We start from the raw sequence: 12055 nt of genomic DNA on the forward strand, positions 1-12055 counted from the left end.
TTTGAACATTCACTGTCTACAAATGTGGAAAATTTGTTAAAAGTTGGTTCCCATAAGTTTTTTAGTACAGTAAGGGAATAAACTCTCAAGTAAAATGTGTAGTGTTTGGATTGCTTCTTTCTATTGTTTTAATATTACCTGATGAAAGCTCTTAAGCATGAATTCCAAAGCTTCCCACTATTGCCTAGTGGGATAAAATTGTGACCTTTTGAGAAAAAAAAAATCCTGTAAAAGTAGTGGGAGAATATAGGCCATTTCATGAGCTCAATATCTACTACTTTTCTGCCATGTATTCTATTAAAATGGTAAGTCTTCACGTTTTAGAACCACCACAGTTTTATTGCTTGGAAAGATTTTGCATGTTTCCAATCATTTCACATATTTAGTGAAAACATGCAGAACATTATCCTTCCATTGTGGAGAAGCTCAAGTGACAGCACTTGTGTATTGATGGACACATAGAGAAAATTCCATGATGACCAACTGTATGATTGTTACCCCTTGAAAAAATGAGTAAAAAGTTTCAAAAAAAAACAAACAATGCTCATTTAAACAAAGAAAATAGTTGATTAGACATTTTAAAGCAGTTTTTAAAAAATGTAAGCTAGCTTCAGAATCCTAAGAAATAAAAAGATTCTTTTTTATATTCAAAGAAACAAATGGCAAAATAATTAGTTAAGAATGCTCCAAATCATTAATAAAAAAAATATAAAGCAAAACAATTCTGAAGTTTAACTTCACAACAAACTAATTGGCAAGAATATCCAAATTTGGGAATAGGTAGTGCTGAAGGGGCTATATATGTGCTCTCTAATGCACTGATGATGTAACTTTAAATTATTTATCCAATTATTGGCTGCTGAGGAAAATACCCAAAAGACCACATACCCTTTGACCCTGAAATTCCACTGTAGGAAAGGAAGATAAGCATTTAAATAGCACCTACTATGCGCCAGGGATTACACTGAGCTCTTTTTTATAAATATCATCTCATTTGATTCTGACATATAACCATGGGAAGTAGATCTTTTTATTATCCCCATTTTACAGGTGAGAAAACTGAGGTAGAAAGAAGTTAAATTGCTTGCCCAGCTTCACACAGCTAATAAGTGTCTGAATCTATATTTGAATTCAGATATTCCTCAAGCCAACATTCTCTGTCAACTGGGTCTCACTGAGTTGCCTTAATATCGAGGAACCTGGAATCAGGAAGACATGAATTTAAATCTTGCCTCATATCCTATCTATGTGACTCTTAGCAAGTTACTTAACTTATTTGCTTCTATTTCCTCAACTGGAAAATTGGATTGGTAATAAAACCTACTTCTTGGGATTATTGTGAGGCTCAAATGAGATAATATTTGTGTATGTCTTTGCATATATCTCAAATTAGTTAATATATTTAAAAATTTATACACATTAATATAAACATTAATATTTTGTATATGTATTATCTCAAATGAGAAAATATTTGTATGTCTCTCATGAGAAAGAGAAAAAGAGAAAAGAGAGACAAAGGTCAAAGAAAAAAGAAAGATTGCATTTATCCAAAATTATTTATAACAATAATTGTAATAATAGTAAATATCTAGAAATAAACTAAATACCCATCAAATATGGAATGATTACATAAATTATTCAGTATTTTACATGACATAAAGCAATATGATTATGTTCTAAAAATTAAGAATATTCTAAACAAAGAAAAACATGAGAAGACTTAACCTGACTCATAGTGAAATTAATAAAAAAAGGAAATCAATACACACAGTGATCAGAATAATGTAAATCAAAATTATAATCAATGTAAAAAAAACTAAAAAAAATTTAAAACCAACATTGTTCTCAAAGAGTAGATATAACAAGGTACTTCCCTCTACTTCTTTGCATAGATAGTTTTATTATTATGAAACACTGAATATCCTGTCAGATACTTCTCTTTTGTCAGTTTTACTGAAAATGCTTGCTATAAAGAATAATTCCTTGGAAAGGCAAGGAAACAATGGGAAATGTAGATATTGAAAACACAATATATCAAAATTAGTTTACTTTAAAATGTTTAAAGGATTATGATGTAAGGAAGATATTTTCTAAAGCAATAGTTTTCACCTAGAACAAGTAAGTATGGTGAGAACTTAAGCCAGAAATGTTGATTTACAATAAATAAAACTCAACATGATTAGAATTAATTTTGTTGAATAAATTAATTAAATTTCATTAAAGAAAAATCTTACATATATACCAGGATTCTAGATGTAGAGCTGGCAGCAACCCATCATCTCATCTTACCCGCATATTGCATTGATGACAGAATAAAGAATCAGAGAGATGATTAATAAATATTAGAGTAAGGATTTGGTTTTCCAGATCTGGATCTCAGACTCCGGATTCAGTATTTTTTAAATGCACTAGTCAGTAGGCAATACAGTGGAAAGAGCATTAGATATGAAATTAGGAATACTCCAGGTTCAAATGGTAGTTGTGATGCTGGGCAAGTCACTTAACCTTACTTTACTCTTCTTTAAATAGGGATAATAAGGGCAACTGTCTAATAACATAGTTGCGAAGATAAAATGAAATAATATTTGTAAAGCACTTTACAAACTTTGAAGTGTTTCATAAATGCTAGCTATTATTATTCATTATTACAGTACATAGGACATATCTTCCAATACTAATGTATGGGGATTATATGAGAAAGATTGATGACCAAATTATATTCTTTGAACTTTTCTATATTCCTGATTTCTATTGACTATCCAATCAAGAGGAGAAAAAAATCAAATTATTGCTTTTTTCAGTTGTGTTTTTATAAATGACTTGATAATACTAATTTAAGTAAATGGCAGTGACAAATGTTATCATTCCTTGAAAGATGGCTTACCTGTTTATTTTTAAATTTTGACATGCTTTAGATAAAAGAAAACAAAAAGCCTTCTGGTTGAATGACTTAGAGGTCATTAAAGATGTACAACTATTTCACCTTCATAGATCTTTTTTGTTAGGATAGTTTCCACCAGTTTTAGGGTAGGATACTGAAAATAGACATGTAAACCTGTTTTTGTTTACTTTTGTATCTGGCTCATAAAATTAGTAATGATTATATGTGTAAATCATTAGCCATTCTAAATAATATATATAACATGGACATGTGTATAAGAGTTTCCCATACAAAATTATGCTGCAAATGAGAAGTTTTATAAGATTTTTATCAGAGAACTGAGCATTGCAACCTAGAATATTTCCTAAAGCCATCAAAGAAAAGTGTAAGAAATGGCACCTATCCCATTGTGCATAAATACCTACCCAAACCTGAACCCTTATTAAACATTTCTATAAAAGCAATTAATGGTCAGGAAATTACAAAAGACCTGGATACCTTGTAGGCATGAGGTAAAAAAATATACATTATAATATGAGGGTATTTTGTACAATTATTGCAGATAAAAGTCCAATATGGAATATTCAAAAGGATTAAATTCATTTTGATTTTGATTCATCTATGTTTTTATTTACTAACAAAACTTGGCTTTGGATTAACATATAAATAATCACGCACACACACATATATATCAAGAGAGATCTATATATCTATATAAAACATATACCTATAAATTTACAAATACTGTATACAGGTGTGTATATTTTTAAATATACATATATGGATAGAAATAGGATTTGTGATTTCAATGGTATAGATAACTCCCAGGAGAGGAAACTTCCTCTACTCTCTGCAAGTCATCTGTCACTTCAAGAAGCATTTATTATGTTTCTTCTACATACTTCTAGCTGAAGATACAAAGTAATCATCCCATATTGTTGCAAAAATGACTTACTCAAGGTCACTTAGCCCTTCCATGTCTCAGAGACAAATATAAACGGGATGGTATTCTAAAGAGCATTTTAAAAGTAGAAGAGCTCTGAGATTTTTGACTCATCTCAACTCCATGGTTTAGGGATGAGGAATCTGAGACTGAAAGCCTGAGAAGCTAGTTAGCAGCAGAGGCAAGATCTCTTTTTTCCACTCCTGAAAGACGTAGTCTCATCAGGACTTTGCAGAGAATTTGATTACAAGCACAAACCTTCATCTGTCTGCTAAATAAGTTGTCACCATTCAGAATAACAGTTCTTACACTCCACATTCTGATATTGACTTAAATGAGCCCAAGCGTGGTGATGCAGCTCAATCCAAGCTTTGAAATATTAGCAAGCAAATCTGTAATCAAGATTTCCATTTGCAATTGCTCACACTTTTATGAAATGAAACATTTTCTGGTTAAAATTTTATGCATACGCTACTAGCAACAGAGGGGCTCGTCTCTAATAACCCCTTCTCCCATATATTCTAAAAATATTTTTCTTTAGTTTGAAAATAACACTTTACCTCTTAAAAATAAAGAATGTGCAGAGATGGAGCACTCTCCCTCTCAAAATGTATGCATGCCTAGAGTGCAATTATCCACTTAAAAAGAAAAACCCTCAGAACTGCAGAGAACAGCAAATATCTGCAATATCCTTGAATAGAACCACAATTTATCCATTATAGCTAAGTGCTCGAGGGCTACTTTTAATTTTATACATGTTTGTTGAACTAGGCAACACTGCAGGATTTGGAGCAGCGGCGCCCCCAACTGGAAGAACTGATTACTGCGGCACAGAATCTGAAAAACAAGACCGGCAACCAAGAGGCCAGAACAATCATTACTGATCGCAGTAAGTGGTGTTTCCACTGCCCTGTAAAACTGAAGGCAAGATGCCTGGGAAGTTAAAGTCAGAATGCTGATAGTGTTGAGTCTGTTGTGTGTTTTTTCTTCAGGAATCTAAACATTTTCAGCATAGGTAAAACTTGCTAAATAAACACTAAATTATTTCTATTTAGAATTATCCAATTAGATTTAGTCATTAAATTTTATATTTAATTTGTGATGAAAATAATAAAATTATAATTAGAATATTTCTAATTAGTCCTCTTGGACTACTAGGTTTTCTATACTTGGGGGTCCCTTTTTACTAAGGCTGATTCATAGCTTTGATTTCCCTCCAGGTCTTATATTCTCCTGCCCAAACTTCCCATTCTTCCTTCTGGAACCACCCCTAAATACACACACACACACACTCACACTCTCCCTCCTTCCCCCCCCATCTCTCTGTCTCTCTTTCTCTCCCCCTCTCCTTTTACAAGGCCCCAGAAATATCAATCATTTGGTCCTCATAATCCTGTGACATAGGCAATGTTATTATCCCTATTTTATAAGAGAAGTGACTGAGACAGAGAGCATTAAAAGACTCTTTCAGGGTCACATAGCTCATGTATCTGAGATGGGATTTGAACTCAGATCTTCTTGACTCCAAGTCTATCCACTATTCCACCTAAGTCCCTCCTCCCTTATCCATCATCACTCAGCAAATTTGAACTCCTTTGAGGTTTATTTCCATCTATTCTCATCACCATATCTAGATCCTTGTTCCTTTTATCTATAAATGACTAGGTGATTCTCTTCTCTTCTTATATATTTATAATCATGCCTTTCCTGTTCAGTGGCCTCATCTTTAGTGACCTCTTTATCTCTCATCAGATGCCCAGGACTCTTGGTGTAGCAGCCTCCTTCCTCATTCCCCATCAAATCTATCTTTATTGTCTCTACAGAATCAGAGATACCATCCGCCCCTCATAGAGATGGTCTTCCCTTTGGTCTCCCTATGACCTCACCATGTTTTATGATCTTGAACGTTGAAATTCTATTTTCTAAGCAGTCTTTTTGATCATTTGATCTCAGTTCTTCTAAACCTACTCCTTATTCACACAATGACATCCAGTCCCTCTATATAACCCAGCTTTCCCAATCATGCCATCCTCCCCCCCTTTTTTTTTATTTGTGCCTTTGTTAATACCTTTCATATTCTTGGCTCTCTAATTATCCATTCCAACTATGCAATGTCCTTGACTCCTACATCCCTTGTTTCTTTGTCTTTCCTCTATTTGCACTCTAGCTGTTTGTATATCCAGACCATTCCCATTTTCTGATTTCCTCACTCTTATCTCCCAGCTAAGGAATTCTACTATATCCTCTTAAATCCTTAGCTAATCTCAGGGTCTTCTTTACTGTGAAATGTTTGATCATTTGTCCTAATGTGTTTTATGTCCCCTGCTTGATATCTCAAAATCTGTGTCTTCACACATTCTCTCTGCCTTTGTGCCATTCCAGGGTTAACCCTTTTATATTCCATCATCTTGAGACTTTCTCAAATTTTGTAGGATCAAATCACCAAAAGTATCCTATCAATAATGTTGCTCCCATCTGTTTCTGAAAGGCTACAATATCGTGAACTGTTAATTATATCAGAAGATTGACTCCAGAGGAATAGGATAAAGTATAGAGATAGCAAATAAAACACTCAAAGAAAATTTCAGAGAGGTAGGAAATCTGATGTTTCATCAATCTCCAGGAACCTTTCTAGAAGGTGCTATTACAGAGCAGTTCTGCAGTAGTATATCCACAGCAGAAGTGTTGAAGGAAACCCAAGGCATTCCTGTTCTTCCCCCAAAATGTGAAAACTTAGTAAGAAAGGCACTTTCCAAAAAACAAATCAGAGGACAAAGCTCCACCATAGTAACAGGTTTCAATAGACTAATGTTGAAATTCTGCTCCTCTTCTGATCAAAATCTCCAACCATTCTTTCTGCCTCCATATGACCTCTAAGATCAGTTCAGGTTAAGCAAAATGCAGTTCCTGTTCTCAAGGAGTAAATATCACAACTGGAGGGAAAACATGGAAATAAGAATGAATATAGAAGACATAGACAGAGTTGGATGGAAAGTAATTTCAGCAGCAAGGCACTAGCAGATAGGGAGAACTAGACAGGCTGGTGCTTGTAAAAGCTCAGATTTGAGCTGTGTCTTGAAGGCAGAAAGGGAAATAAAGAGGGGGGAGCAGAAAATTCCAAGTATATGGGATAGATAAAATCATGTTTGAGGAACTGCAAGTAAGTGGGATCACTAAGTCTTTGAGTGCATGGAAGACTGTCAGTTTCGAAAGGAGAATGGAATCCGGTAATGAAGAACTTTAAATGCCAAATGGAGGATTTTATATTTGATCCTGGAGGAAATAAGAAAATTACTGGACATCATTGATTTAGGGAATGGAGAGCATGAAATGGTCAGACCTAAGACTTAGAAAAACCTTCTCAGTAGCTAGAGGAAGGATGGAGTTGGGAGGAACTTTTGAAACAAGAAAAACAGTTGCAAAGATTTTGTGACTTTCCAGATGAATAGGAATGAGAGCCTACACTAGAGTAGGTGATAGAAAGGATTTTGTGAAGCTACCAAATGATGAGATTTGGTAATAGATTGTTTTTAATAGAGTAAGTGAGTGAAGAGTTGAAGATGACACCAACATTGCAAGTCAAGATAATGGGGAAGATGGTAGTTTCCTTGACAGTAAATGAGACCTCATTCAGAGGAAATATGGCCAACCTGTATCTGATTCTGGACCACTCTGTTTAAATTCTGAGAAGCTGTTTCTCTTATAAATTCTAACCTTATAAATTCTAACCAATTCCTCTATTTCTTCAATGCCATTTCTCTCTGTCTCCTTCTGGAGCTTGCCCTTTCTACCATTTCCACACTCTCTTATCTTTATTCTCTCATTATGTACTGGCTCCTTCCTCTCTGCTTAAAACTTGTTCAGGTTTTGCCTAGCTTAATTTTTTTTACCTGACGTTGCCATCATTCCATGGACCTCAATACCTCTCTTCCCATTTACCATCATGCTCTTTTTGAACTTTCTGCTTCTACTTCCTTACTACCCACTTACTCCTCAGTCCCTTGAAATCTAATTTCCAGTGTCATCATTTTATTGACACTTTTTCCAAGGATTAAAAGAGCTAAATTTATTGACTTTTTCTCATTATCTATTGCTTTCAACTCTGTTGACTACTCTTCTCTCTTGGGTTTTGTTCTAACTCTCTGACCATTTTTTCTATTGTTTTTGCTTAGTTTTGTTCTTATTTTCAGTTATATCTAACTCTTCATGACCCTATTTGGGATTTTCTTGTTGAAGATATTAGTGTAGTTGACCATTTCCTTCTCAAGCTCATTTTACAGATGAAAAAATGTAGCAAAAAATTAAGTGATTTGCCCAATGTCATGCAGCTAGTAAGTTTCAGAGGCCAAATCTGTACTCAAGATAGAGTCTTCCTGACTCCAGGTCCTACACTCTATCCATTGTATCACCTAGCTGACCCAATATCATTTACTCTTTAATTCATTACCAATTCCTTTTCTTATGCATAGACATCCCCAAAGTCTCTGTCTTAAGTCTCCTTTCTCTATAATTCCTGTCCATATTATCTTATTTAATTATTCTTGGACTACTAAATCTAAAGATCTAGCCCCAAACTTTCATTTCATTTCTTTTCCCCTTTCTCTAGCTGCCTGCTAGGCATCTATCCTTGAATATATCTCATCTCTCCTCAGAATCAGTACATAAAAACTCTAATTCATCATCTTCTTCATCCCCAACTTTCCTCCTCCTAAATCCTTTATTTTTCTTGATAACATCACCATCCTTTCAGTCATGCTGAAAGCTGATACTCATTTTAAACTCTTTTCTTCTTAATATTCTATAATCATCCATTTGCAGACTCCTATTGATTCATCTCTCTTGGCTATCCCTTATTCAACATTCATATCACCTAACCCTTGGTTCATACCCTTATCATCACTCAACTGAATTATTATAATCATCTCCAAATTGGTATCTCTGCCTCCAGTCTATCCCCTCTCACATCCATTCTTCAAACAGCTGCAAAAATAATTTCCCAAAGAACACAGATAACAGTGTCATGCCCCCTCTAATTTTTTTTTTCAAATGGCACCTTTTTGATTCTCAACTAGAATCAAATTCTCCTCAGCCTGCTGCTACATTCCAGCTCCAACCTCCCTTTCCAGACTTATTTCATGATCCTCCCTTTTACAACTGTATTCCAATGAAACTCAACTACTAGATTTTTTCAGGAATCTAAATGCTGTCTATTACTTCCATGCATTTGTATAAGTCATGCCCCTTTGTCTAAAATAAACTCTTTCTTCATCTACTTCATGTTCCTTCTTACCCTCTAGGACGCAGTTTGGTGGCCAGCTCCTTTTTGAGACTTTTTGCCACACCTGAGTGTGCTCTCCACTCATCACATCAACTATTGCTAAAGAACATTATCTGGGACTCTCTTTCGTCCCATCATCTCTGAACTTATACTTATTTAGCAATGAGAGCAAAGACTCTGTTTTGTTTTTGCCCTTGAATCCCCTTAGCACAGTGTCTTATATTTGCTGGGCAATTGAGGTTTTTGCAAATTGAATAAATTTGTAGTTATATCTAATTTAATTAGAAAGATTACCTATAATGCAGATTTTACACTTTCTACCTCTTCCCTGAAGCAGCTATGCTTCAGAGGCATCCTAATCACTTGAAAGCTTCTTTTCTTGCTAAGATCTGTATCACCTATCTCTTATCTTTCCCTCACTATCCATCTCTCTCTCTCTCTCTCTCTCTCTCTCTCTCTCTCTCTCACTACAGAAGATATGATCTTATCTACAAATGTTTAAGATGGAGATAGATGTTTAAGGGTTTTCTCCTGTTTAGCATATGTGTATATATGCATACATGTATGTATTTATATCTATCTATGTGTGTTTATATATGTGTGTGCATCCCTTTATAAATGAGACTAGGACACAATACTAATTCTGACCTTCTAACTAAACAGTGCTATATCTTGGGCTTTTATTCCTCAGAGTTCCTTTTCTAAGACATGATTTGTCTGAGGATAAAATTGCATCTGTGAAATAAGGAACCTCATTATAATGGGATTCTACTGTACTTCAAATAAAGAAGCATACACAGACAGTGTTTCAAATCCTTGTTTAATTCCAAGTTAGCCATTTAGGATGTGATATAATCTCTGATTAGTCATCTTTCTTTTTTCTTTTCCATTTTTGGTCTTGAATTTACTGATTAAAATACTTGCTGATTCAAAAAGGTGTTAAGAAGGAACCAGTTTAGCTCTCTCTGCATTTGTTTCTGATTTGGGAAAAGACATTGGCAGATGAGAACTGATTCCAAGCTTAGAATCATTTAGAGATCACATGGATCATCCAAATCAGAAAATTTTTTTGTTTATCCAAAATGAATCTTCATAGGATTCTTTTTCAATTCTAGTTAACATCTAAGGACCATAATGATATAATTGGAGATAAAATATTATTCACTGGGAATAAATTAGATCCCTTTGCAAATATTCTTAACTCATTCTTGCCTCCATCAAAAAAAAATACTTCAAAAAGTATCTAACATAAACAAAGGGAATTACTTCCACATGAGGAGACTTTGATTAAAGAATGAATGAATGAATCACAGAGCATTTAATAAGTTCTTACTGTGCTAAGTACTGGGGCTACCCATAAAAAGTGGGAACAATCCTTCACATTGGGGAGTTCACATTCTAATGGGAAAGATAAGAGATAAAACGCATCAACTACAAGTCAAATGGAAATATTCAGCTGTTTTTAGGGTGTTGCAACAAAACGGATTATAATGCATCTGTTTCAATATCATTTCCACAGATACCATATGAGAGTTGGCCAGCTGAACCATTTGAAAGTGCCAAGGATTTTGGTAGCAAGGGCTTTCTTTTCTCTGTCTTCAGTAGTTTTGATTGCTAAGGGGATAGGAGCTTGTTAGAGCCTTTGGGGGGAGAAGAGTCCCAAAGGCTCAGACCAGGGTCAGAGGGTCCCTTAGATAGGAATGAGAAAAAAGACCACAGAGATAAGAGGTCAGAAGGGCCACATAGCTGGTAGCTAATGCAAGCAAAGTTTATTGAATAGGAATAGGGTTTACAAAGAAAAAAAAAACACAGGAATGAGGGAATGGGGGGGGGTGGCATGAGTACATGTGAGATTCAGCAAGTTCATGGTTAAATAATGGGTACCAAAACATATTCTGTCCGAAGATTGTTTTTTCTGGCCATCTGTGCCACTTCCTAAGATATTCAGTCTATAGGGGAGATGTTTTCATTCCAACCTTTGTCCTTAGACCTGGAATATTATTTCCAAAGTTTGGCCATTTTCCTAATTTCTGAAGTCCAAACTTGGTTAGTCTCTGTCAAGAGCTACAAAACCCACAGAAGCAACTGCCAAGTGTTTTTGCCCAGCAATTGCTTCTTAATATGATGGCATAGGGTAGGGAGTGAGCTCCTAACCAACAAAGTAAATCTCACCCTTACAATTTGATTTATTACTGAGGAAGGTCTATTTGGTTCATTTTTTTACTGTTGAGAAAAGAATATTTTGTTGTTTTATGACAATCCATATATACTTTGATTTAATTCTAAAATTTTGAATCTGTGCCTAATAATTTTGAAACCTATTTAGGAGGCAAACTAAATAATTAGGAGGTAAAATTGCCCAACTGCTTTTCATCTAAAAGAGATCTAAAATAATTATTATATCTGTAGTCAGGCACATTGCCATAATATTAATATATTACCCCTAAATGGTCAAGAAAACACTTTCTGGTGTTATCATAGAAATTGACATTTTAGAAATTCTCACGAGAAATTTAAAATTCACATTTCCTCTGTCTCTTCCTTATTGGTTGGTAACATAAATGCTACAATTTTAATTATACTATCACAAATGTTAGGACTCAATATCTCTCCTTTAGTAAGCATTTATAGAAGTTAAGAACATATATACTTAAGCACCATGTGCCTTGAGACTATGCTATATTCTGTGTATACAAAGACAAAAATAACTGCTGCCCTCAAGGCACTCTGCCAATAGGGAAGACTCAATAGCTTTTTTGGTAATCATAACATAGAACACTCCATCTTTAGGCCTGGAGGTCTTTTCCATTTCAGTTTTGATTCACTTTCTAGGGGAAAATAGCTAGGAGAGAATCAGACACATTTAATCGGTTTCGTAATAATGACTGAAAATTAAGACAGTCCTTTTGAGAGGCAGTTTGTTAAAGTAAGAAAGAAAATTAAATTTGGAGGC

The 12055-nt window shown here is 34.5% G+C and overlaps 1 protein-coding gene across 11 annotated transcripts in view; it reads left to right on the forward strand.

Annotated features, from left to right (window-relative positions):
* Positions 1–12055, forward strand: part of DMD (dystrophin) — a 2399796-nt gene that overhangs the window by 1730297 nt on the left and 657444 nt on the right. For all 11 annotated transcript variants that reach the window (XM_007493357.3, XM_056797113.1, XM_056797116.1 and 8 more), the window contains one exon: positions 4596–4713. In XM_007493357.3, coding sequence (XP_007493419.2) covers positions 4596–4713 — 118 coding nt within the window. The remainder of the gene's footprint in view (positions 1–4595; positions 4714–12055) is intronic.

Source organism: Monodelphis domestica, chromosome 4 (genome assembly GCF_027887165.1).
Source record: "Monodelphis domestica isolate mMonDom1 chromosome 4, mMonDom1.pri, whole genome shotgun sequence".
NCBI lineage: Eukaryota > Metazoa > Chordata > Mammalia > Didelphimorphia > Didelphidae > Monodelphis > Monodelphis domestica.